The sequence below is a fragment of the Syzygium oleosum genome, unplaced genomic scaffold, assembly GCF_021117445.2.
Source record: "Syzygium oleosum isolate NSW1041296 unplaced genomic scaffold, Sole_v2.1 Sole_v2.22, whole genome shotgun sequence".
Taxonomy (NCBI): domain Eukaryota; kingdom Viridiplantae; phylum Streptophyta; class Magnoliopsida; order Myrtales; family Myrtaceae; genus Syzygium; species Syzygium oleosum.
The window spans coordinates 4,473,730-4,500,468 of NW_026607506.1; the positions used below are offsets into that span (position 1 = coordinate 4,473,730).

At 38.5% G+C, this 26,739-nt stretch overlaps 2 protein-coding genes across 2 annotated transcripts; both read right to left on the reverse strand.

The window, feature by feature from the left end:
* Positions 1-9,171: 9,171 nt before the first annotated feature.
* Positions 9,172-10,103, reverse strand: LOC115669956 (uncharacterized). Its single transcript, XM_030591134.2, has 2 exons — positions 9,532-10,103; positions 9,172-9,322 (listed from the first exon to the last, which is right to left on the reverse strand). The coding sequence occupies exons 1-2, from the start codon at positions 10,101-10,103 to the stop codon at positions 9,172-9,174; spliced, it is 723 nt and encodes a 240-aa protein (XP_030446994.1).
* Positions 10,104-10,933: 830 nt separating this feature from the next.
* On the reverse strand, positions 10,934-19,379 carry LOC115669848 (wall-associated receptor kinase 2-like). Its single transcript, XM_030590990.2, has 3 exons — positions 18,440-19,379; positions 16,939-17,088; positions 10,934-12,267 (listed from the first exon to the last, which is right to left on the reverse strand). The coding sequence occupies exons 1-3, from the start codon at positions 19,314-19,316 to the stop codon at positions 11,108-11,110; spliced, it is 2,187 nt and encodes a 728-aa protein (XP_030446850.1). The 5' UTR covers positions 19,317-19,379; the 3' UTR covers positions 10,934-11,107.
* Between the last annotated feature and the right edge of the window lie 7,360 nt (positions 19,380-26,739).

Genomic DNA, 26,739 nt, shown 5'->3' on the forward strand with positions numbered 1-26,739 from the left:
TAAAGCACTAATATAAACATTAACGAAACTGGTAATATGGTGATCAAAGAGTTCTAGATGCAAAGTTAGGTAAACTTGTTTTTAAAGAAAGAGTTATGTACATTTAGCATATGATGCAATGTTATGTTAAATTTAACTAGAGGATATCAAAATATATCGACTTTTTTGCCTTCAATATTGCGGTACTATATGCTTTTGTCCTATACGAGATATCAGATGTAGCATTTTAAATCATGGTTAATTTTTACTAAACTTTCAGCAAAATACTGCTCATTCCAACATTTGAAATCTCTAGCTTGCTATCTCAATTATTCACGATTGTATCCTCTTCCCATCGAATCACTGCCTCCTAATCCAAATGCGTAACTCCAACTACCACGGCATCTAGTTGCAGGCAAAAGTTCTCCATATGTGGGGACTAAAGAGCCAAATCCATATTACTTAGTTAGTCTACACTATTGCACACTACTTTCAAGCTGTCGCGTGTTGATTTGTATGGTCGTTTTGCATCAGCATTGTCTACTCGATTCCATAGTCAAAATCATCATTTTGTGAACTCGAAATTAATGTCAATACATAAAAGCTTTTACTAAGAGAATCACGAATCTAAAGACAACAGTGTTTTGTAAGTTTATGCTACATAAATCTATTATGTATCACCTAATTTAAAACAATTTTTTTCTTTCATTTATGTTAGTGCGAGATCTTGTAGCATTTTGTTGTTGAGCTTTTTTTTTTTTTTAGGAATGCGTTTTAATCTCTTAGACTAAATTATGTTGTTTTACTTGCATTTAAGAAAAAAGCCTTTCCTATTTTATTGTATTTCGAGAGAGAGGGGGTATGAAGGGAGGTCCACCAGTTGTACACACATAGGCTCCACATGTCATTGAACAATCTGAGAGTGGAAAAGAGAGAATGTTAAATACAAAAATGACCCCTCGAAAGGTAGGTAAACTAAGCGTACGTTCATCCGACCCAGGAGCTCATCAATCTCATCGAGCGAAATTGCCAGTCCTTAAGTGGGGTTATAAAAAAAAAGATAAATGCATTAAAAGTCCTAAAATTTTTCATGAAAATGTAATCGAGTTCTAAAACTTTCAAAAAGTACAATTCAGTCCTAAAACTTGTCATGAAAGTGCAATCGAGTCCTAAAACTTTCAAAACATGCAATCAACTCTTTCGTGAAAATTTTAGAACTTGATTGCATCTTTTATAAGTTTTAGGACTCAATTACACTTTTGTGAAAAGTTTTATAACTTTCAGTGCACTTATCCTAAAAAAATATAACGGAAACTTTCATTTATGTCATAGATAGTAATCAAAGTCCTACCTTTAGCTTTCACACGAGCTCTACTTTGTCAAAACTTTTTAGAAGCACCTAATATATTAAGCATATTTCGGGAATGAAGATCTTAAGAATCTATTGTCACATAAAGTCAGCGACCTTCTTATAATAATTGGGATAATTGTCCAAAAAGTCATAAACCTATTGTATGGCGGTCAATTCAGTCCTTCCAGCCAATTTTGATTGGAAATCTCTGACGCAGACGCCTGCCGGCTGCCAGCTATCTTATATGGCGTGACCGGTGCTGACGTGGATAATTTTTACATTTTTTTAAATAAAAATTTCTGAATTTTCTTTTTTTCTCTCCTTTTCTTTTCCTCTTGCCAGTGGCCGATCTCGGCCATGCCTGGCAACTAGCCACAAGCGAGGGCCAGCGAGGGCGTCACGGCCTGGGTGGCCCTCACCTGTGATCGATCACCGGCCATGACCGAGTATCGGCCATATGCAAAAGGAAATGAAGGTGGCCCCTTCAAGTGTCACGAGGTGGCACCTTCTTCATATCTGAACATTTATATAATTGTAGCGCAAGAAGGTGCAATCTTAATTTTCTAAACTATTAGTGGTACACTGTGCAATAAGGAAGATGACTTATAGGAGAAGACCCTACTTAGGTTGTGTATAGAATAATGGTCGTATTTTAATTTTGATTAAGATCATCTTACTTTAAAAGGGCAATTCACTTCCAATCGCAATCCCAAAAAATCTTGACATGTGGTCCAAAACAAGTTATTAACTTTTTTTTTTACAGTACAATGTATTCGGTCTGCTCGACTTAAACAAATGTTATGATTACACACAATTCGCCTTGTTACATACATCTAGTAAAGCTCTTGGCAAGACTTATCGAGATATTGTAATAGAATTTATTATATATAAATTAAACGTTTAATCATTCGGTCAATAATTTGAGATTGTAAAACAAAATGATTTGACCGGAGGTTATCACCAAATGGTTTTGATCATAGAGGCCTCCGTCAATGCAATGTCCGTTACGCCCCTCTCCTTTGACCAAAGTAAAGTAACACGTGTTGTCACACAACAAAACTTAAATATAGAAACGGACCTTGGATTAATAAATATGGGGGGAGACCTTTACCTTTTTGTGTTGGCTTCGAACCTAGTTGGCCCCGGCCCTGGACCCAAGAAAAAGAGTTTAATATCATGCTGCGCACGCAAATGGGTCTAGTCGATCTCCTATGTTGATTTATGTGGTCCCACATAAGACCGACCTCATCTAACAGTTGAAATTCATCATGATCTTGTGCACCCGGTTCATGCAAGTGCGGCTTGGATCCGCACTAAAACCACAGCGCCCAGAGCCTGGTGACCAACGAGGGAGTCTTGGTTACTGTTGGCGACATGAGACTCGCAACGCTCTCGCGGTGCATGAAGACTTGAAGTCGTCTCGAAGTCTCTCGGAGAACAAGACAAACATTCCAGAAGAAAAAAAAGCATACAGAAAAGACGTTGTTGGGTTCCCAAGGACGAAATGTGGATCACGCGAAATGGTCGTGGCTCGGTCCATTCTCTATAGCCATGGAGGAGCAGTAGGAGTACGGTACAGGGCTTCCACAAAGTGTGTTTCTCAGTCTTCTTACTAATCTTACGGGATATGAACGCTCGGTCTCAGAGCAAGACGATAGAAGTATAACAACAGCGGCACTAGAAGAACATATAACGGAACCTATTTTCATTTCGATGAGCTCTCACCAGTAAGATTGCTCATAGTTCAACTACGCTGCTTCTATAGGTTTTGAGTGGTTTGAATCTTGCAAAACTGAAAATGTAGAATTCATTTTGGGTTCCGTTTGTTTCACCGAAAATAATTTCCAGGAAAATTTTTCGACATGTGGTTCACAGAAAATAAATTATGCTTGACTTACATAGAAATCGACCATTAATCGACATGTATTTTTCTACCCTCAGATTATTCTTTGGCATGAGAGTGTAACTAATGGGTCAGAACTTTTACACAACGTTTAATCAAGCCCGTGATTTTTTTTTTGATTGGGCCGTTTAAGTATATGTTTTTTTTTTTATTTGTATCGGTCCATCTATTTAAAAAATTTACGAAAGTGCTGCCAATATGGCACTGAGTTGCAGTTAATTGCTATTCTAGCACCACGTGTGGTATTAGACGTGGCTGTCAAAAACCTTAAACGATATGAAAAATTAAATATTTTGAATCCTAGGAATGAGCAAAATGTGAGGGGTTTGCCACATGTGGAAGGCGTTTCCATCATCCATCAAGGGCATTACTCTGACTTTAGTTTCAATATAATATGAGGCATTGTGGTGACTTGGTAAGTAAGGAAGCCATGGAAATAGAACAAACTTTACTTGAACGTAAACTACAAGGGAAAAATTATCCAAAAAGTTTTAAATCTACTGCACTTTTGCCAATTCAGTCATAAATATTTCAATTTTGCCAATTGAGTTCTAAACTTTTGCTAGTAGCCGGCAGGGGCAAGGCTCGCCCGAGGCCAGTGAGTCATCAGCCCTCCCCTCTGGCTGGTTGCCGATGCCCGGCGACCGGCTGGAGGAGGAAGGAGGGGAGGAAAAAACAGAAAAAAAAAGAAAAAGAGAAAAAGGAAAAAGAAAAAAAGCAAAATAAAAATTAAAAAATTAAAAATTTCGAAATATTCTGAAAATAATGCTAGGCTCAAATTACACCTGCAAATCAATTAAAAGTATAGTTTGAGACTACTACTTTACACTGTCGTTTGAGATATTACATAGGACCGCGGTCAATGACTAAAATTGAGTGTAAGCAATTAATTTGTAAAATTTAGGTAGAAAGTATCAAAGTAGGAAAAAGTACTACTTATTTCTATCACCTTTAATATAGGTTAAATATTCCTTGCCAAAAAGTGTTTTTTATCGCGGTTTATTAGTACCAAACTTATAAAACAATTTAAGTTCTTTCATCCTAAAAACAAAAACAGTTTGTTTTACAATAAAGTTATTATCAAGTAAATTCCCTGATACTTCTTTCTTGATCTTGTGATTCTCTCATACATGTTTATATAAGAATTTTTTGTTCTTGATGAATTGACTAATATAGTGTCTCTCCATCCCTTCATCATATTTATAAGTAATAATATCAAGGTTGGAAGATGAAGAATTTTCTGAGGTTTGAATCGATTTGCCTTTCCCACTTTCACCCCGATTTAACATCTAAACTGACTAAATGAACTAGGCATAAAGAGAAAGTAAAGCAAATTGAGATTTTATTTTTGTTTGGCTATCGTATCAAATTAAGATCAAATTACCAAAAAAGGAAGAAAGAGTGAGAGTAGATACTTTTTTCTGGCCTACTATAATCCTTTTGGCCAACAATTCTTTTATCTTTTCACGGAAATGAAAATTATATTAAGATTAATTGCAACATAATTAGGGAGAAGTAAAGACTGAAAGTGAATGGAGATTTTTACTTGCCAAAAAAAGTGAATTGTGTTGTAAAATATTGCGTTGCAAGTATATAATAGAGAGAATAGAGATTAAGTAGAGAATGCAGATAAACACCAAAGATATATATTTTCTCTTTTCATTATGTTCTGATTTTTTACACAATGACCAAAACTAAACTCCTATTTATAAGAAAACAAGAATGCACATATCATTAATGTCAATGTATTGAATACATACATTGAATAGGGAGATGAACATTCATTGAAGATTGTACGTAGAATGTAGGTTACAAATGTACCATGATATGTACATTGAATATACATTCATGTATGTAGGTTACAAATGTACCATAATAGGCGCATTGAATATAATGAATATTCATTCATGTATTTCATAACACTCCCACTTGAATATTCATTGTATTCATTATATTATGAATGTGTATTGAATGATACTACCTCATTAAAAACCTTAAGCCGGAAAAACCCAGTGGGACAAAAACCGGACAAAAGGGAAAAAGAGTACACAGCACAAATTTTAAGATCTCTCCCTTTAATATATGCGTAAATTGCCTCGTTAAAACTTTAAGCCGGAAAAACCCTGTGGGAAAAAATCGGACATAAAGAAAAAGAGTACAATGCATAGTTCATAATATCTCCCCCTCAATTTGAGCTATATAGCCACTGCTGGGGTTAGTCAATCTTGCATCTTATGAACTCGCCGCATACCAATGCCATATACTAATTTCTTAAAAGTTGACGTTGGCAATGATTTGGTAAAAAGATATGCAAGATTATTTATGGATTGAATCTACTTAACATCAATTTGTCGACTTTCTTGGAGTTCATGAGTATAGAAAAATTTCGGCGAGATATGCTTGGTCCTATCACCTTTGATATATTCTCCCCTAACTTGTGCAACACAGGCAGCATTATCTTCATAAATTATAGTGGGAGAATTTGTAACCGGTATTAAACAACAAGAATTGTGAATATGTGTTATAACGGATCTTAACCAAACACACTCTCTTCCAGCTTCATATAAAGCAATAATCTCAGAGTGGTTGGAAGATGTAGCTACTAGCGATTGCTTCGTAGAACGCCAAGAAATGGCGGTGCCGTTATAACAAAATAAATAACCGGTTTGAGAGCGAGCTTTATGTGGATCAGATCTATATCCAGCATCAGTATATCCAACTAAGCCAGAGGTAGTGGAATCCTTGGAATAATATAATCCCAAATCTATGGTTCCTCGGAGATAACGAAAAATATGTTTAATTCCATTCCAGTGTCTCCGAGTTGGCTCAGAACTAAAACGTGCCAATAAATTTACCGCAAAAGCGATATCTGGTCTCGTACACTGTACCAAGTACATCAAAGCCCCAATTGCATTGAGATATGGTACTTCAGGACCAAGTATCTCTTAACGGATCCTTTTGAGAACCTTTTGAGAATCTAGAAACCTTACAACCATAGGGGTGCTCAATGGGTGAGCCTTGTCCATGTTGAAGCGTTTAAGTAATCTTTTAATGTATGCTGATTGATGGACGATTATTCCATTTGCTTTATGCTCAAGCTCTAGACCAAGACAAAGTTTGGTTTTACCCAAATCTTTAACTTCAAATTCCATTTTCAAATACTCAGCAGTTTTAGCTAACTCTTCTGGAGTTCCAATTAAATTTATATCGTCGACATAAACTGCTACAATAGCAAATCCGGTTTCTAATTCTTAATATACATGCATGGGCAAATAAGATCATTCTTTTACCTTTCCTTAATTAGGTACTCACTTAGGCGTTGATACCACATGCAACCGGATTGCTTTAGCCCGTACAAAGATCTTTGCAATTTTATTGAGAATAAGTTGCGGGGAGTGCATGCATCAGGCATTTTGAATTCCTCGGGAATTTTCATATAAATATCCGAGGCTAATGAACCATATAGATATGCCGTCACAACGTCCATAGGACGCATTTCCAATCTTTCAGATAGTACCAGGCTAATGAGAAAACGAAATGTAATCATATCCATCACAGGTGAATATGTCTCATCATAATCAATCCCAGGTCTCTGGGAGAATCCTTGGGCAACGAGTCGGGCTTTACAACCTCGTTTTTCTCATTCGTTTCCGGACAAATATCCATTTATATCCAACGGGCTTTACATTATCGGGGATGCGAGTTATGGGTCCAAAAACCTCTCGTTTGGCTAGGGAAGCTAATTCAGCCTTAATTGCTTCCTCCCATTTAGACTAATCTTGCCGTTGACGGCATTCAATAATAGATTGCGGCTCATAATCATCATCCATAATTTTATGAGCAACTGAGAATGCAAAAGCATCATCAATGATGATTTCATTCCGATCCCAAATCTCATTATAATATGTAATGGAATTCTCAGTAATCCCAGGGTTGGTGATCTTTTCATGGGTTTGTGCCTCTTCAGGGGCAATAAGCTCTTTGGGAGCAAGCATAATACCAGGCTCTTCTGGAGTAGATTTCTGATTCTTTCCCCTTCGTTTTCGAGGAACAGTATCTTTTGATCCTATCAGTCTACCGCGTTTCAAGTGTGGGGGATTTTGATCCATTTTAGCTTGTCCTTTGGGAACAGCTATCCTAGCTGGAGCATTTGCAGCTGGAATATGAGACTTCGTTACCTTAGTAGCATCATTAAAATCGTCAGGAAATCTATTGGCCATAGCCTGTAAATGGATTATGCACTGCACCTCGTTTTCACACTCAGGAATTCTTGGGTCTAATTGAGATAAATTTTTCTCATTCCAGGAGAAAACCTTAACTGGTTTTTGCTTCGCAGCCATGTCAGTTTTAGGTGTCCCAATTGATGGAAACATAGTCTCATTGAAATGACAATCTGCAAATCTGGCAGTAAAAAGATCACCAGTAGTTGGTTCCAAGAACTTAATGATGGACGGTGAATTAAACCCAACATAAATGCCCAAATGGCGTTGGGGACCCATTTTCGTTCTTTTTGGTGGTGCTACAGGCACCTGTACTGCACAACCAAAGGTGCATAAATGTGAAATATCAGGTTCATAACCAAGAACCATTTGAAGGGGAGATTGTAAGAGACTAGCAGTAGGGCGCAATCTTATTAGGGCTGCCGCATGCAAAACTGCATGACCCCATGCTGTATCGTTGAGATTCGTTCTCAATAATAGAGTGCGGGCAATGATTTGGATATGTTTAATCAAGGATTCTGCCAATCCATTTTGAGTATGAACATATGCGACCGAGTGCTCAACCTCGATTCCGAGTGTAATACAATACGTATCAAAACTCTTTGATGTAAATTCACTAGCATTATCCATCCTTATGCTTTTAATTGGATAATCAGGGAATTGTGCCCGGAGCTTTATAATCTACGCAAGTAAACGTACAAAGGTGACATTGCGCGTAGATAATAGACAAACATGGGACCATCTACAGGATGCGTCCACTAGTACCATAAAATATCGAAACGGTCCACTTGGTGGTTGTATTGGTCCACAAATACCACCCTGAATTCTTTGCAGGAATAAAGGGGATTCAATATTAACCTTTGTTATAGAAGGTTTGGTAATGAGTTTTCCTTGTGAACAAGCTTCACAATTATAATCTTTGGACAACAATGCCTTTGTATCCTTTAAAGGGTGCCCTTTTGTATTCTGAATTATTCTACGCATCATTGAAGCGCCAGGGTGACCAAGGCGATCATACCATAATCCAACTCATCAGGGTTTACCAATCTCCAGGATATGGTGGAGTAGGTTTCAACGGCCTAATCATGACACGATACAAACCCATAGAAGAAGCTTCTAACTTCTCATGGATGGTCTTCAAGCCCATCTTATAAGAGGTAATGCCAATATATTCTTTATTTTGCTCATAAATAGTCTCAATATGGTACCCATTACGGCGTACATCTTTGAAGCTAAGCAGATTCCTTTTTGATCTAATGCTTAGAAATGCATTCTCAATATGCAGGATGGTGCATTTAGGCAAAACAATTGTGGCATTCTCGAAACCATCAATAATCGAAATAGGACCTGATATTGTATGGACATGTGTCTTACGCAATGCCATACTCGAGAAAAAAGTGTCTACTACGAAATATGGTATGTGTTGATGCACTATCAAGCAAACAAACATCTTCCTTTTTCTCGGTATTTTCCATTTGCATTTATGTTGACAACTTCAGGTGTCAAGTATCATAAAATTTTCATATTAGTTATAGGGTCAAATAAAATTTCAAAATAATAAATATTATATCAGGTTCATAAGCATTTCATTCATAACCATATTTAAGAACAATAAAAGGTAATACATTTAAAGAAAAGCAACTAGAAAATAAATTATTAGAATCATAAAATTCGAAGTCTAAGTTGTCATCCACCAGTCTGATGCTTCATCAAAGTAATCAGAGGTCCTCAAAGAAATCAAAGACATCCAGGGATGTATTTGCTACTTCAGGAGCAAGAGGAGTCCCACCAACAGAGATATTGTTGGCCTCAACAGTGGTTATGGCAGTAGGATTAATTTCAATGGCGTGAGATTCACCACCCTTGCCCCTATTTTTTAAAGATGCCTAGTATAGATCAACAAAGTACTTTGGCGTACGACAAGTACGTGACCAGTGCCCAGTCATGCCACAGCGATGGCAAATACTTTCATTAGTCACCTTTTTTTGCTTCTTTTTTTTTTGTCATGATTCGGGCCAAAGTTAGATTTCCTAGGGCGGTTAAATTTCTTGCCACCCCTTCGAGGATTATGTTCTTGCCTGAGCTTATAGCCCTTAAAATGGCCAGTATTTTTCTCAGAGTTAGCATGTGCTTCAGGCAATACTTTTGACCCAACGGATCTAAGATCATGATTTTTGAGCAGCAATTCATTAGTTTGCTCAGCAGTGAGGAGCACATAAATTAATTCATAGTATGTGGCAAATTGACGTTGCCGGTATTGCTGTTGCAATACAATATTCGAAGCATGGAAGGTGGAGAAAGTTTTCTCTAACAGTTCCGCATCAGTGAGCTTGATACCGCATAACTCAAGCCGAGAAACAATATCAAATAAAGCGGAGTTATAGTCAGACACTGATTTAAAATCTTGCAGTCTGAGATTTTGCCAGTCATATTGTGCTTGAGGGAAGATAACAGTCTTGGTATGATCATACCTGTCCTTCAACCTCTTCCACAGGGTCTGAGGGTCTCGAAGGGATAAATATTGAGTCTGCAGGCTCTCATGCAAATGATGACGAATAAAAATCAGTGCATTTGCTTTATCTTTTGCATTTGAGGTACCGTCTTCTGTAATTGCATTAGCGAGATCTTTCCCTTGGAGGTGCATTTCCATGTCAAGGCACCAGGATAGATAATTATTTCCACTCACTTCCAGGATGTGGAATTTGGGCTTTTCAATATTTGTCATAATTCTTGCAAAACAAATGAATCCTTAAATTAATCAGAAGGATTTCCAAATATCCATCGCCACTTCAGGAACAGAAGGATACTTTTAGATTGGAAATTGGCTTCAGGCCAAGAAAAAGAAAAATGAAGAATTGATAGGAGAAAATGAAGTATAAGTTGATTAATGAAAACAAAGAGAACACTTACCTTGCAAAAATTATTTACTCAGTTGGTAGATCTTCGTGCTGATAACGTGTTGTAAAATATTGCGTTGCAAGTATATAATAGAGAGAATAGAGATTAAGTAGAGAATGCAGATAAACACCCAAGATATATATTTTCTCTTTTCATTATGTTCTGATTTCTTACACAATGACCAAAACTAAACTCCTATTTATAAGAAAACAAGAATGCACATATCATTAATGTCAATTTATTGAATACATACATTGAATAAGGAGATGAACATTCATTGGAGATTGCATGTAGAATGTAGGTTACAAATGTACCATAATAGGTACATTGAATATACATTCATGTATGTAGGTTGCAAATGTACCATAATAGGTGCATTGAATATAATGAATATTCATTCATGTATTTCATAATAAATTGGGATTATAATAAGAGAAAAAAGAGATAAAAAAGAGTGAGTAGATTATTTCTCTTACCTATTATTATATGTAAGGAAAAAAAAAGACAACGAAGAAAGGATAATGGGAAAGAGAGATTATGATAATGTCAAATGGCTATATGTCAGCCATCTATAAGTCTACCTCAATGCACAGATGTTCATACATAATATTAGATTGTGAGACTTAAACTTGCACAAATGGTCGCACAACTATAAGTCCAAAACAAATGGCAAACATTACATATATTCAGAATACACAATCAACCCTAGAAGTCCTCATGGGCAATTAATAGGCATGTCCCTATAGTAACAGAGGATCAGATGCTGGAACCTGCTGAATAGAAAAGAGAGGCCGACGTCCCATGTTGGCTCATCTTGGAAGTAATTGAAGTCGCAAGGGAGGAGAGGTTTTCTTCATCCAACTCGCTTTCGGTCTCTTCCTTGTTTTCTTCAACTGTTGAGCTGTTGAGCTCGCGGTTAATCCTGGTGAGTTGCTCAGCCACTTCCCTCATTGCCGGCCTCCTCGCACCACATTGGTCCAAGCACTTCACTGCAATCTCAGCAACCATTCCTACTCTCTCCATTTCATCTTCACTAGTGTCCTCGAAGTTTATGACATCGGAGAGTGTCTTATCCTTCACGGAAGAGATGAAATAATGGACGATATTGATCGACTCTCCGGACTTAGTAACAAAACTTGTAGGCTTCTTTCCCGTGAGCAACTCCACGAGGACAGCTCCAAAGCTGTATACATCACTGTTAACTGTTAGCATACCGGTAGTTAAATATTCCGGATCGATGTAGCCCAATGTGCCTTGTATTTCATTGGCTAAGACATGACTACGCTCCGGTGATATAAGTACCGAAGTTCCAAAATCAGATACTTTTACTGAGTACTTTTGATCCAGAAGTATGTTCACCGACTTGATGTCACCATGAATGATTGGAGGTTCTGCACAGGAATGCATATACTCGAGTGCAAGAGCAGCTTCGGCGGCTATTCTAAGCCGGTTTTTCCACGATCTAAAGGTGGTCGACACATTTTGATGGATGTGTTGGAAAAGGGTACCATTCGAAATGTATTCATAAACTAGCAATGGTATTCTAGTTTCCAAACATACGCCATGGAGCTTCACCACATTTTTGTGGTTTATTTGCATCACAATTTCAAGTTCATGTTGGAAATCCCCCTTGATTAGAGACTTGTGCACATCTTTAGGCTTCTTCACTGCGACCACGGTGTCCCCCGCCATTGTGCCTCTATAGACAGAACCGAAACCACCCTCGCCGAGCTTATTGCTATCATCATAGTTGTTGGTTGCTTTTGCCAGTTCTGTCTCCGTAAAGATTTGAACTCTTTGGTGTTTCAAGAGCTCTCCACTATTTCGGCTGAAGTTTCTTTTTTTGATTCTCCTCCTCTGCCACTTTTTAAAGACTAAAGTACCAACAGCCATGAAGAAGAAGGCCCCAATAAGCGCTGCCAAAGTATATATGTTACTGGACTAATGATTCGATCATGTAATCGCTATCCGGTCCACATAATTCATAAAAGAAATTAATTTCAAACGGACTACCCACTTAATCTATTATTACATAATCCACATCCATTACCATTTTATTTGGATGACTAGTCTATCTTTTAAAATACAACTACCCAATTTAACGGTGATAAATATGGTTTCTGAAACAATTGGATTACACATATTATGTATCATGTAACAATCCTTATGAAAGTCCTTATTTAAAATTTGACGTGCATCATTATAAACCGAATTATTAATCAATTGAACTCAATCCAAGTACATATCACTAGCGTCTTCTATTGCTCCTCCCAATGTCTTTCCTTGATTATAATGAAGAAGGTTTGTAATAAAACAAAAAAGAAGGAGGAAGCATTCACCTCCCGTTGTTTTAGCTTTTTCCATATACAAAAGGTATGAAAACCCATCTTACCTTACCAAAAAAAAAAAAAGTATGAAAACCCAGGGAAATCTTTTAACCACTTATGTACGAACATAGATATCACCCAAATTTGCATGTGGGTAATGTGTATAATATATAACCTGCCAATTAAAAACATGATTGAAGGATATATACTCTAACTAGAGATGAATGAATATAACCATTTTAATCTACAGATTAAATTATTTCTCCAAAACTAATTTTAACCACCTTGAGATGAAAAATCGCCCCTACACCCCCCCCCAGCCGCCCCGTGCCTCGTGTGGGAGCACCACCGTGGAATTAATTTCTCTCCGAAAGAACTAATCCACTTACAAGATGGCCACTTAGGGCTTGTTTGGTAACCGGCCAAACAGTGCCTAATTCTATTCTTTTGTTCCCAGGAACAAAAAAAGAACAAAAATCCATTTGGTAAATGTTTTTGTTCCCGGACACAAATTTGTTCCCAGAATCAGTTTTGAAACATAATCAAGAATAAAAAAAAAAGTTGATTCTTAATTCTGAGAACAAGAATTTTTTTTTCTTCTTCTTTCCTGGCATGTGGCCGGTGACCAGCCACAGATCAGGGCCAGCGAGGGCATTGCAACCCTCGCCCTTGCGGTAAGGGCGAGGGTTGGACCCTCATGGCCTGGGTGAGGGCCGCCCTCGCCGGATCTGGCGAGGGCTAGACCCTCGTGGCTTGGGCAAGGGTCGCCCTCACCGAACCCTCGCTAGATCTGACGAGGGCAACTCGCAGCCTGGGCGAGGGTCGCGACGCCCTTGCAAGCCCTGGCCTGTGGCCGGTCGCCGGTGCCGGTGACCTGGCCCATGGGCCAAGGAAGGAGAAGAAGAAAAAAAGAAAGAAAAAGGAAAAAAGAAAGAAAGAAATATTAAAAAATTTAAAATATTATTAATAAAAAGAAATTTTGTGCTCTTTTTCTATTTCCGGAATAGAAATTTTGGGCAGTTACCAAACGCCTTCAAATGCTTATAAATTATTTCCGGAAATGGAATAAAAAAAATCATTTCTGAGCAGAAATTATTTTCGAAAACAGAATGATTACCAAACGCGCCCTTAACGTTTTTCTTATTTTAATAAAAAAAGAATGACATCATGAGTGGATTTCATATAAAATGAGTGGGCTCATGGGCTGGTTTTATAGAGCCGAACAAGCTCCAACCTTCACAAATTAATCAATGTGGAACAATGTGAAGATGAAATATATTGAAAACAATTGGACCACATTGCCTACCTAAAGGACTTTTCAAGCGTACATCTTCTTTAAAAGCAAGACTTGCAAGGAGAAGTGATTGTTCTTATTCTTATTATTATTATTATTTCATATTTCTATAAAAATTATTACAAATAAAAAATGTATTTTCTCTTAAAAGTGTACACGCGGCTTCTCTAATGCTAGCCTTATTAGCCAGTCTCGACTATTGTCTTGCCTAATGCCCCGCGAGGCATTTTTTCCGCGGGGAACTTTGCCCCAATCAAGGTGGTGTTGGCGGGGCACAGATTCCTCGTGCCCATCCCAAAAAAACCCGCTGCCCCAGGCTTTTAGGTATGGATCCATTCCTTTTTTTCTAGCTTATTATCCAAACTTTGACGTTTAAAATTAAACGTCAAACATATATGCTTAACTTCAATAACTTTATATACGTAAGATAGATGATAAAATGTATTTTTATACCCCGGAAAAACTAATACTTCCACGGTTAAATCTCAATTAAACTGTTACCACGGATTATTATACCGTGCTCTGCCGGCCTAATCTAAAATTGCACAAGCAGTGCAACTGGGATCTGTCATTTGTCCAACAGCTACAGTTCCGTTTATTCTAAAAGTCTCTGTGTGTCTGTTTCTACTATTTTACTTTTTTTCTTTATTTTTTTTTCCGTTTCTCTCTTTTAATCTCTTTTATTAGATAATCAATTGAAGATCTTGTGAACCATTCCCGGGGTAATACCTAAAAGGAACGATTTTTACCCAAATCCAAACTCAACCAAGACATGTAAGTCTGAATAATAATTACTGTAAAAGAATTTGGCAAAAGAAAAATAAAAATAAGCCCCGATCCAATCCATGGGTGTGATCGTTGAAGGTGAGTCTTCATCAATCTTGAAGTTCATCCTTATGCGCCAGTTCACCAAGCAATGGCGTTTGGCCTCCGTGTCCCTCTAGGGCTTGGGAGCCATTATTAGGGAAAATTGTCGAAAAATGTCAAAAAGTCCTAAACCTTTGTTTGGTGCCAATTCAATCGTAAATCTTTTGACATAGTGTCAATTAAGTCCTTCCAACTAATTTTGCCCGGATTTTACTGTCGTGGACGCCAGCCAGTCTATAGGCCCGTTTGGTTCAACTTTGCAAATGAGCCTTGGGGGAATGTAAATACCTTTAGGTTAAAGCTCTTTGGAGAAATGCAAATGGCGTTTGGTAAAAAAACTTTTGTGAAGCTACTTTGGCCCAAATAGTGTTTAGCTAATTTTTTTTGCAAAGGGCTTTGAGATTTTCTTTTTTATTAAAAAAAAAGCTTACCCTTCGCTGGAGCTGGTAATGGGCTACGGCCGCCGGCGAGCCAGATTTGGTGTCAGCGGCCGTCACCCGAGGACGGGTGACGGCGGCCTGGGTCGAGCGACCCCAGATGACGGCCGCTTGGGTCACGCGACCCTCGCCTGGGGTTGCCTGACCTTGGGCAACGGCCGCCGGAGGTCGCGCGACCTCAGGCTGCCGTCGCCTGGGGTTGGGCGACCTGCGTCGGCCCTTCGCCATTCCGATTTGGTGTCGTCGGCCCTCACTGGAGCGCAAAGAAGATGAATAGTAACAAAGGGGCAAAATCAAAATATTAAAGAATAAATGAGGGTAGTTTGGGAAGCAAAAACTTGGTTCCAGCATTTGGCAGATGCTGAAAGCCCAAAGCTGGTCCGAACTAGCTTTGAGCTTAAAGCATTCTCAATGCTGGCTTTTGGCCGATAGCCCATTGGGAATGCTTGCCAAATGCTCTAGCATTTTCCCAAGGGGCTTTCGGGCCTTGGGAATGCTGAACCAAATGAGGCCCATGTGGCATCATTGGCGCTAATGTAGACAATTTTTAATAAAATTTTAATATTTGTTTTTCTTTTATTTTTTCTGATTTTTTTTTCTTTCTTTCTCCCTCCCCCTTTGCCGGTGATCGGCCATTGGCCATGGCTAGGCAGGCTGCCCTTGCCCCTCTAGGCGAGTGTCGGCCTCGCCCAAGCCAAATCTGGCGAGGTTGGCCCTCGTCCACGCCAGGGCGGCCTAGGCGAGGGCCGTCCTCGCCAGATCTAGCGAGGGGAGCCCTCGCCGGGGGCTCGCCCTCGCGCAGGTGAGTGTCTGCCTGGCCCAGGCCAGATCTGGCAAGGAGAGCCCTCGTCGGGGCTCACCCAGCTTGGCCGGGGCTCGCCTAGGCCACGCCGGGCCTCGCCTGGTCGGGCGACGGTGACCCTCACCCAAGCAAGGGTAGCCTGCCCAGCCATGGCCGGTGGCCAGCCACCGGCAAAGGGGAAGGGAGGAAGAAAGAAAAAAAATAAAAAAAATAAAAAATCGAAAAAATATAAAAATATTATTAAAAATTGTCCAAGTCTGTGTCGGCGGTGCCAAGTAGGCCGGCTGGCATCAAGTAGGCCGGCCGGCATCAATGTCAGCAAAATCTGTTTAAAATTAGCCGAAGGATTGAATTGACACAAAGATAAAAGATTTAGGACTGAATTGGCGCCAAAAAAAAGGTTTAGGACTAAATTGGCACAAATGAAATAGGTTTAAGACTTTTCTGACACTTTTCCCGCCATTATTACTTCATCAATTCACAAGATGTTAGAAGAAAGAAATTCTCAAAATTTATAACATTATTAGGGGTTTTTTTTCCTCTTCAAATCAGAAGCTTTAGTTGTATCCTCCAACGAATGTAGTTTTTTAGTGTTAGCTTCAGAAGAAAAGGGAAAAGGGCGAAAAGGGAGGTACAAGAAAAACAAAGGAAATATGTAATGGGCTTTTCTCGTTAGGCAGGGACCGAATAGGAACACGTGGCAGCTTGTGGCTCACTGCTTGTGTTACCGGGGATTACACCGACCGAGTACAGTATAATAATAACAATAATAATAATCCCAAAAACATACGTCAAACCTACTGCGAAATCAACAATGAACCATCTAGTGATTGGATGAGGGGATATATATATCAAATTACCTGAAACAACTTCGATCCAACGAGCAATTCGGCAACCGCCTTTACCATTGCCCTGCATTCCAAACCGGCACAGGCATGTGTAGTTCCCGGGCGTATTCTTGCACTTCCAAGAACACTGGTATTTATTTGGCTCTTTGCACTCATCGATGTCTACATTATGCAGAAGACAAGTTGAACCGTTATCTCGGTTAATGGAAAAAACAAATTGAACAAGTCTATGCATGGATTATTAGACAGATAATGCTATCCTATTTAGCTTTCGGTTAGAGTACCGTGACATGTGTTTACTCTCTCTCAAGATATCCTTTCTTTCTCTACTCTCAGTCTCCCTCTGCGTTGAATCCAAGCTCAACAATGGCGTTGTTCTTTGCCATCGACTGAGATCGTCGCTGCCTCTAATTTTATATGCAAGACCCGTTGAGGGCACACGAGCTAAGGAAAGGATCTAGAGTACAGAACTCGCCGAAATCGAGCATTTGCAATAATGCATGAACCCTATGTTGCAAGAGCCAAGTGAGGCGTCATATATTGGGCACGGCAACTGAGCCATGGAAGGAGGAGGTTGATCTTTACATGCATACATAAAACTATAAATACGAGCTATGATTCTATGAGTGAGGTGGATGTGCTAATATGCATATGTATCACTAAATAGGATGGACTCGTCAGATCTAACCTTTTAGATGCATTATAGTATGCGTACCACTTTTAATATATGTGTATATAGGAGATGAGGCACGAAGGTTTGAGAGAGAAAGCAAAATTGTCGCTGTAACATGGGAATAGAGTCGCTAGAAATGTTGACGGTGATGTTGGCATGGGGATGGCAACGGCCTTCACTTATTCTATTAGGCAAAAGGTTGGAACTTCAGGAAATTTTTTTGCCAAACCCAGATTTATTCGACCGGATCTATCATCATTGATCAGGCGGGTTCTACGGGATCAATTCCGGAGATGGATTCGGATCTAGACAAGATTCCCCAACTTTATATAGGCCTCCCATTAGAATTATATCATGCGGTAGGACACATCAAATAAATGAGAAAAAACATACTTTCCCTGTCTTCCCCCTATCACCTTTTACTCAACCCATCAGCCCCTCCACCACCAATGCGACCCAGCCACGCTGCAAACATTGCAGTCGTCGTGACCATCGTATCGCCATCCCTGTGACCGTCGAGATTGATGGTCAGATGAGTTAAGGTCACGACCCCACCCCCATGCACCATTGCGTCATCTCTCTTTATGAAAGGCCGTGCGAAGGCCGATGGCGGGCTTGCCTAAGATGGCAGCGGCAATAGCGCGAGGTGCAAGCCGGAGAGCGGAGGAAGAGGTTGAGGAGAGAGAGAAATCGAATGGGGGCTAATTAAATGGGTAAAATTAGATGGAATCAGTAGTAGGTAGATATTATACTTCCCTATCACGCTGATTAATTAATTAATTATCCACACAATTTATTCAGAGCGCGACAATGCAGGAAGAGTCGTATATGTTAAATTACCTATACACCCATCTTTGGGATTATAGGGATTCCCATTGTACCCAGGCTTGCAAACGCAACGGTAGCCCGGTCCATTCCCGAAGTCCTCACAATCCGAGTTCTTACCACAGGCATAGCTCGACTGGTTCAGTTTGGCCTTTTGACAAGTCACGTCCGGTTCGACCATCCAGTCCAGAACGAGTTCCTCGCCCTTGCGCACGTCCCCAAACCGCGGGAGAGTCCGGCCTGAGTCGTTGAACAATTTGTTGTCCGCCACGAAGGCCAGTGCGCACCGGTTGATCTGCAAGGCCGGCACGTTCGGGCCGAGGGGGAAGATGCTAATGTTGAGCTTCTGGAGCCCCTTTGGGATGGATGCTTGACAGCAACCTCGACCGGAGCAAGTGGTCACCTTGGCCAAGTTGTTGGTTTCGTATTCGCTGCAGAAGGTGATGCAACTGCTCCCAAACATCCCTTGGCCGTCGTCCAAGGCCGCGGCGGTGTTGCAGCCGAGGACGGTGAGCTTGTTCTGGGTGTCCGAAAATCTGCACCGAGGATTCGTAGATAGATCGATGATCAGAGGATCTTCATAGTCTGCCGGATAGCCATTCTGATCGTAGCACTGGTATGCTTCGGGGACGCTGACGGCCATGGTCGAGGCCTCGACCGAGATATTGCGTATCGTAAGATCCCCCCACTGGAGTTGAATACCGCTCCCTTCGGTGTCGTTGCAATTGAGCAAAAAATTTTCGGACCTCGCACAATTGGTTTCGACCCCGAACGGAAAAGGTATGGCCACAGCACCACACTGGTGTTCGCAGTTTCCGGGCACAGGGGGAGCGCCACCTTGTCGCAACCACCAGGCCACGGCCACCATCAGAAGCCAATGCACCGCCTTCATTTCGAAAAAACTCTCTCAAACTCACTCTCACGTATTTATGTCCGTTTTGGGACCTTTGTTCTTCTGTCCTTGTTCAGGAGTGGGAGCCGTTCTCACATGCCCATTATATACACATCGACGAATTGTTGAAATTAAGTTCAACAATGGAGGGGCGGAAGAAGGGCAAATTGTGTCAATAGAACAAATTGGAGGGACCCGATTGCATATATCAAGAAACGCAAGACAGAATAAAAAAAACGATATACAATTCGTTTTTTTTTTTTAATTGAACTGCCACTGCAAAAGATAGTTTACACATGAAGGGCAATGCACCTTTAATCATTGTCCTAGTGAAAATGATGGTCATAGTATATGAAAACGGACAGGTGATTGTGATGTTGAGGCTGCTTAACATGCTCTATCTTGTATCTAAGAAGAAACAAGCATACATAGTAATGAAAAATTCTACATGTTCAAAGAAATCCTACTAAAACTTTTCCCTAAGTGATATGACAAGTTTCAATTAAGTGTTCAAACAAGTGGTATCACCTTTGCATGGCTGGCTTGTTTAAGAAACCAATGAGAAATTGCCACATCATTTACTATAAAATTTTAGAGTATGAAGGGGATTGTTATATCAGGACACATCAAATTTGTGTCTACTTTACACGTGTTATGGAGTTCATTAACTTCTATGATGAAATTTAAACAATTTATTAAAGTTATGTCTAAGATGGCCTTTGAATTCTGAACTCGTACAGAAAGAAAATAACAAAGAAAAATTTTGTATAGTTCCTTTTTGTGGTCATCAAGGGTATAAGATTTTACAAAACCAAAAAAATCATATAGAGCTTTTTATTATATTCATTTTACAATATCTCATCATGTAAGATTTTAAATTCAATCGTGAAATTGATACCAGAAAAAATAATGAAGTTAATCTATGATACGGAATCACAACAAATAAATTTTTTGATCCTTAGGTATCTAAATTGCGATTGTTTTCTTCTTTTTTTGTATATTCCTTGTTTCATTGTGGCTAACTTTTTCTACAGAAAAAAAAATTAAGATGTAGAACTCAGTGGGATTTGCCAGCAAGAGACATCCCACTTTAGCGAGATTCTCAATTTCTTGAGAAAACCAGATGAACAAGTCTCCCAACTTCCTTCGGAAATTAAATGGTAGAGACAACACCGTTACTACCGTAGTAACGGTGCCGTCATATTCTCAATTGAGAGACTTTAGCATGACGGCCTCCGTTATTTTCAGGGAATAACGGAGGCCTCCCGACCGCAAAGTTAAATTCATGAATTTGGCAACTAGGACAAACTTTTGATCAATGACCGAAAATAGCCCTCTTGCTACATATTCAAATGTCAGTTACTAATTACATAAACAAGATTAAAATTTACATAATGAGCAACTTCAACAAAATTTATAGCTAGGTTCCCTTCCTTATGCTTCCCATAGATTTATCTTCTTAATCTTATTTTTTTTGGCATGAAAAATTGAAATACAAGCCAATCTTTGATTTTCCTTCTTTTTTTTCTTTTTCTTTTGTTTAGATCTTACATAATTGGCACAAATTGGCTTAGAATTTTTGAATTAATCTGAATGTGATAAGATATGCTTACCGTCTCAAAAGAAAAACATGTTCCTCGAAAAAGATATTTTTTTGATTTCTTATTATGGATAGAAGGATGGGGGTGAGGACTGGCGCATTAACCATATATTTGTCTCCCGCATAAGTAGTATTCGATTTGAGTTGTAATATCATCTATTATAATTTATATAAACCGGTTGACCCATTTATGACACGAACCCATTCAAGCTTCACACAAACACACCTCCCTATTTTTGTGTAAATTGGTCGTGTTGGAAATTGCCACCCTTAGGCGGTTCAAGGTTCTTCCTGGTGCTACTTGGAACCAACATTTGTTTTTGTGAAATTTCTTGTTAATTATTTTCATTGATTAAACCATAGACCAAAACTAAACAATCAAAATTATTCCATAAAATTGATACATTTTCTTTAAAGTCAAGATACAGAGACAAGTGGATTAAAATAAAACTTTAAATTAATCAGTAATTGGATTAAATAAACTTACTTGGTGAAATCTTTTTTTTTTGGGTGTCCTTCAAACTAATTATTACAAAAGAAAAACAACTGAAAGCTCATTTTAAGAAATTTGACTTTGTCATGAAAATTCGTGAGAACCATTCTATTAATTTACTCTTTGAAAAAAACTCACTACTCAGATTTAAACCAATTTAAGAACTGAAAGTGGAGAACGACCGTCATTTTGTAGGCTGTACGGTATCGTTATGCTGGCATTTTCTAAAATTTAATGTTTTTCTAATACATACATCATTACTCGTATAGAAATAGTATTATCAAGAGATGCAAGACGAAGTAAAACATACAATAAGAATTATCACTATTTGAGGTAAGGTTTACTTCCTTGTAGTTTCAGAACTCTCGAGCCAGACTAGTCACTAGTTCAAAACTTCCTAGTTGCTTCTCGACCTTGGGAAATCTTAATTCGCTTGTTGCATAAGTTGCCGGTTATACTTTCACTATATCATGGTGAGCCGACAGTGATGGGCTCACTCAAATTAGTAGTAGCTCAAATAGAAAATGGCGTTACGTGTGTGGAACTCTTATGGTAATGCTCCGAGGGAATCACCAATGCTAGTTGCCCTTTCCTCTCATTTTACCTATCATATATGTTAATATTATCACAGTAATGCTATTATGATGTAGAATAATAAATTTTATTTGTACAAGTATCCTTGTTGTAAAAATACATAATTGCAAGATGAGAAACGCTATATTGGAAAATATAGGGTAATAATAGTATATATAGCTGGTGTAAACAAAATTTTACATAAGCGGCCACATACATTATTGATTTCAAAGAGTGGGTAGTTATAATCCTCAAATCAAAGATGGATGATACTGCTTATATAATTTTTTTTATACTGGCGGTGTATGATCTATTTCTCCAAAAATGATGTAGTGAAGTATGCCTGGTAGTTGATGTAATATGTAATTCCTAAATATTAAATGAAGACAAAATTGGTCTTGGGTCTCATGCTTTCAATAATCAATCAACCGCAAGAATGTACAATGCCACATTATTTTGTGATGTAATTTGTGATAAATAAATTATTGACACAGTTTTTAATGGCTTAGATTTTTTTTTTGGACTAACGATAAGTTCACCACGGTCTTAGAACATAATGAATTATATTCTCCCTCTCAATTTTCGTGCTATTATTCTCATATTTTGTCAGTCTTTCCACTCGTTAATTATCTAGTAGGAAAATAATCACGGGTCAACTTCATATTAAATTGCTTGTATAGAGAAAAGTTTGTGGTTGTGGTGTTCTTATTGGATTTTTCTCGTGAGTACAAAGTTGGAGAGAAGACATATTAGATATCGCCATAAATAAACATATGAAATCTTGTTAATGAGTTCTTAAGAGCAATGGTGAAGTATACTTTATGGAAAAGGATTTGATTTATAAATATTAATGTTCCTATTACAAAAAAAAATCAACATTAAAAATTATCAATAAATATTTTTTATTGGATTACTTAATAAGTGTCATAAGGATGATGCCTTCTTAATATGTGAAAGTTTATATAATTGGTATGCTGATGCTCTCTAAATCTCTAAATTATTAGCAATTACTATGTGTAGTAATTAAGATCACTTACGGGAGAAACCCTTCTTAGGCGGTGAATGGAACACCGATTTTATTTCAATATTAATTTAATTCTTCTTAAATTAAACGGTAATAGACTTATTATCACAACCTTGAAAACCATGAACACAGTCCAAAACAGGATATTGTTTTTTTTTTTCAATACAGAGAATCCAAACTACTCCACTTAAATAAATGTCACGAATACACACAGTACGCTTGTTCACGTATATCTAGTAAAAGCTCTATCTTTAAGGAAGCTAGCGAGATTATTTTGAATGTGAGATATTGCAATAAAATCTATCACATAAAAATTAAATATTTAATCATTCAATCAATAATTTGAGATCAGTATGACACGACATGAAAGTTGTCTTAACAAATTATTTTAGTCATTGAGTTCTTTTTTGGGGCAGTCCTTTTTTCTATCATCCATTGCGCATCTCTATCGACACCAATCTAAAGTAACGTGTTTCACGTCAAAAGTGAAACATAGAAAACGACCTTTATATCAACCTTTGAGGAGACCTTATCTTTTCCAGTTGGCCTGACCCTCCACCCAAACATCAACAAAATGCTCCGCTTGTAGGTGAGTCCAGTAGATGTCCAACGTTGATTTACGTGGGCTCCATATAAGACAGGTGTCATCTAACTACCGAGATTCATTGGAATTCGGTGCATCCGGGTCATGCAAGTGTGGCCCGGATGCGCACTAAAACCTATGGGCCCAATGCCTGGCATATCGCATGATCCTCATTCGTACGGGAAGACCTGGTGACGGTGCACGAAGACTTACGAGTCGTCTCGAAGTCTTTCGAAGAACACGATAAAATGCGAGAGAAAAAGTAAAGAAAAAAGAGATTTTGGGATTCCCCAAGAAAATAAGTATGATTACCTTTACGTAGAATTATCATTACATAGATTTTGGGATTCCCCAGATAACTATTGTTTTCTAAAAGAGATTACTTTTCACATCTCAAATAACAGAAATAACCACGTCCTAGCGTTTGAAGAAAGAGTCCCCTTATATATATTATCAAATATTGTATACTCTCCGTATAGACTCGACATGTATCTGTAACCATATTTAGGATCATATAAGGATGTGTTAAAATCATCAAAAATCATAATCTTGCTATAATCTCAAGAATTTCTAATGATATGTGGTAGTGGTAGTATTTGATTAAATGAGATAAGCATCCAAAAGTACATTTGTAATAGTATTTCCAAACAAAGGGAGAAATTTTGAAAAAGGGACTTGGTTGATGGTTGTTATAGTATGGTTAAAGACATCATTAATTAATGGAAAGATTAATAGTATAGTCACAGGTAGACCTGTTAAACGGGTGGGTCGGGTCGGGTTTGGGTCGGGTCATAAATGGTCCGACCCAAATTGACCCATTAACCCATTTATGACCCATTTATTCATAGTGTAAATATTTCGACCCATACCCGACCTGACCCATACCCGACCCGACCCATATTGCTAAAACACTTTTATATTTAACCTAATCTAGGAATACTTGTTTCTTATGATTTTTTTAAAATTATACTACTAAAATATTTTATGCAATACAAAGCTAGTGAAAAAATTTTATAATTTTTTTTTAAAATTGAGGTTCTGTTTTTTTTACGAAAAATGCGACATTTCTAAAAAATATTTTCCATAAAGTCATTATCCAAGAAAATAAAAAAAATTAATATTTTTTTTTTATTTTTAAATCGAATTTTTAATTATTTTTTCTTTTTCCTTTATTTTTGGCCGATCGCCGGCCGCCGTGGCCGGCGACCGACCACAGGCGAGGACGAGCTCGCCGGAGGCCGGCGAAGCTCGTTCTCGCCGATCTGGCGAGGCCGAGGCCTCGCCGGCCTCAGGCGAGCTCTACCTCACAGGATCTGGCGAGGTGGAGCCTCGCCCGAGGCCGGCGAGCTCGAGCCTCGCCGGCCTCGACCGAGGCTCCACCTCGCCAGATCCGGCGAGGTAGAGCTCGCCCGAGGCCGGCGAGCTCTAGGCTCGCCAGATCGGCGAGGCTGGAGCCTCGCCACAGGTCGGCGAGGCTGGAGCCTCGCCGGGATCGGGCGAGCCTCGAGGTCGCCGGAATCGGGCGAGCTCGAGGCTCGCCAGATCGGCGAAGTCGTCCCGCCCCGGTGGCCGGTCGCCGTGGCCAACCACCGGCAAGAATAAAAAAAAAGAAAAAGAAAGAAGAGAAAAGAAAAAAGAAAAATAATTAAATTTCGATTTTTTTAAACATCTTTATAAAGAGGAAGAGAGTGTGTGGATGGGTCTAGTGGGTGGGTTGGACATGGGTTCCAAACTCAACCCATTTAGACCCATTTATCTTTAAGCTTTAAAATTTAAAACCCATTTAAGGTTGACTCTTTAAAATTAAGTGACCCATATATGACCCATTTATTTTTAAATGGGTCATATATGGGTTTAAGACCCATTTTGACACCTCTAGTCACAGGACAATGTAAAACATAACTTTATTATTATCGTATTATAGAATCCAAAATAGGATCTCTCTCCCTTTAACCACCTAATTTATGGGTAAACATTAAGTGTTATTTCAATCTCAGGATAATTTTGTTCTCTAGCAAAATTACTTAAGAAATGTATTTCATTGCCGGCAAAATTTTTTCATGCACCTAAGACGATTGAACAGATCTATAATTTACGTTGATCATGTAGACTAAACAAGTGAGTCTCGCATGATCAATTCCTGCAATTGCATTAGGTTGATGGACCAGTCAAGGTATTATTTATCCACCACAATGCTTTAATTGGAAAATTGCCTCTATTTAAAGGTTACGAGGCAATGAACCTAGGAGTTATGTCCTTTTGTATGTAATATTTCTGTGTTTAGCGATTAATAAAATTAGGACTACTGTAAGATGGAATACTCTCCCTTTTCCTAGATTTTCTTGTTAATATCATGGATCGGTCGCATACTGATATGATGTAATAAGCCAATCGCAGTGTCCATGTGATATGAATTCTGCTCAACCTTGTGTTTCAGTTTTGAAAAATCAATGCCACCTCGTTATGGAAAAGGATTCGATTTATAAATATTAATTACACATATATCAATAAAAATCAGTACTAAAAATTTAATAATATATAGATTTTTTGGTTACTTAACAAGTGTCATGACGTGACACTTTCTTATTATATGAAACTAATTGTAATGCGTGAAGGTGCAATCTAAATCTCTAAACTATTAGTGGTACACAATAAAGATCACTTATAGGAGAAGACCCTACATATGTGGTGCATAGAATAACCATCTTATTTTGAACGGGCAATTGACTTCCTATTACAACTCCAAAAGTCTTGACACATGGTCCAAAACAAGTTATTAGCTTATTTTGTTTATAGATCAAAGTATTTGGTCTGTTCAACTGAAACATATGTCATGATTACATGCCCTTCGCTTGTTTACATGCATCTAGTATAGGTCCTCCACAATGTGGCTGGCGAGACCTATTCAACATGCAAGAAGTTGTAGCGGAATTTATTGCATACCAATTAAACGTTTAGTCATTTAGCTAATAATTCGAGATTGTAAAACAAAAATTTGACTGAAAGTTATCACCAAATGGTTTTGATGATAGAAACCTTTCGAATTGTCATTTTTTATATTGTCCATTATGCCTCTCTCTTGACCAAACTAAAATAACATGTGTCACGCAACAAAAGTTAAATATAGAAAAGCTCCTTGGATTAATATGT

Excerpts from the sequence above, each read along its gene's own strand:
- LOC115669848 (XM_030590990.2), bottom strand. The coding sequence starts at position 19,316 with ATGAAGGCGGTGCATTGGCTTCTGATGGTGGCCGTGGCCTGGTGGTTG. Across the intron at positions 17,089-18,439 it reads TCCCAAAGATGGGTGTATAG|ACATCGATGAGTGCAAAGAG; the intron begins GTAATTTAACAT and ends TGCATAATGTAG. Across the intron at positions 12,268-16,938 it reads TTGGATCGAAGTTGTTTCAG|CGCTTATTGGGGCCTTCTTC; the intron begins GTAATTTGATAT and ends ATACTTTGGCAG.
- LOC115669956 (XM_030591134.2), bottom strand. The coding sequence starts at position 10,103 with ATGGAAATGCACCTCCAAGGGAAAGATCTCGCTAATGCAATTACAGAA. Across the intron at positions 9,323-9,531 it reads TTTAAGGGCTATAAGCTCAG|GGGCAAGGGTGGTGAATCTC; the intron begins GCAAGAACATAA and ends TTTAAAAAATAG.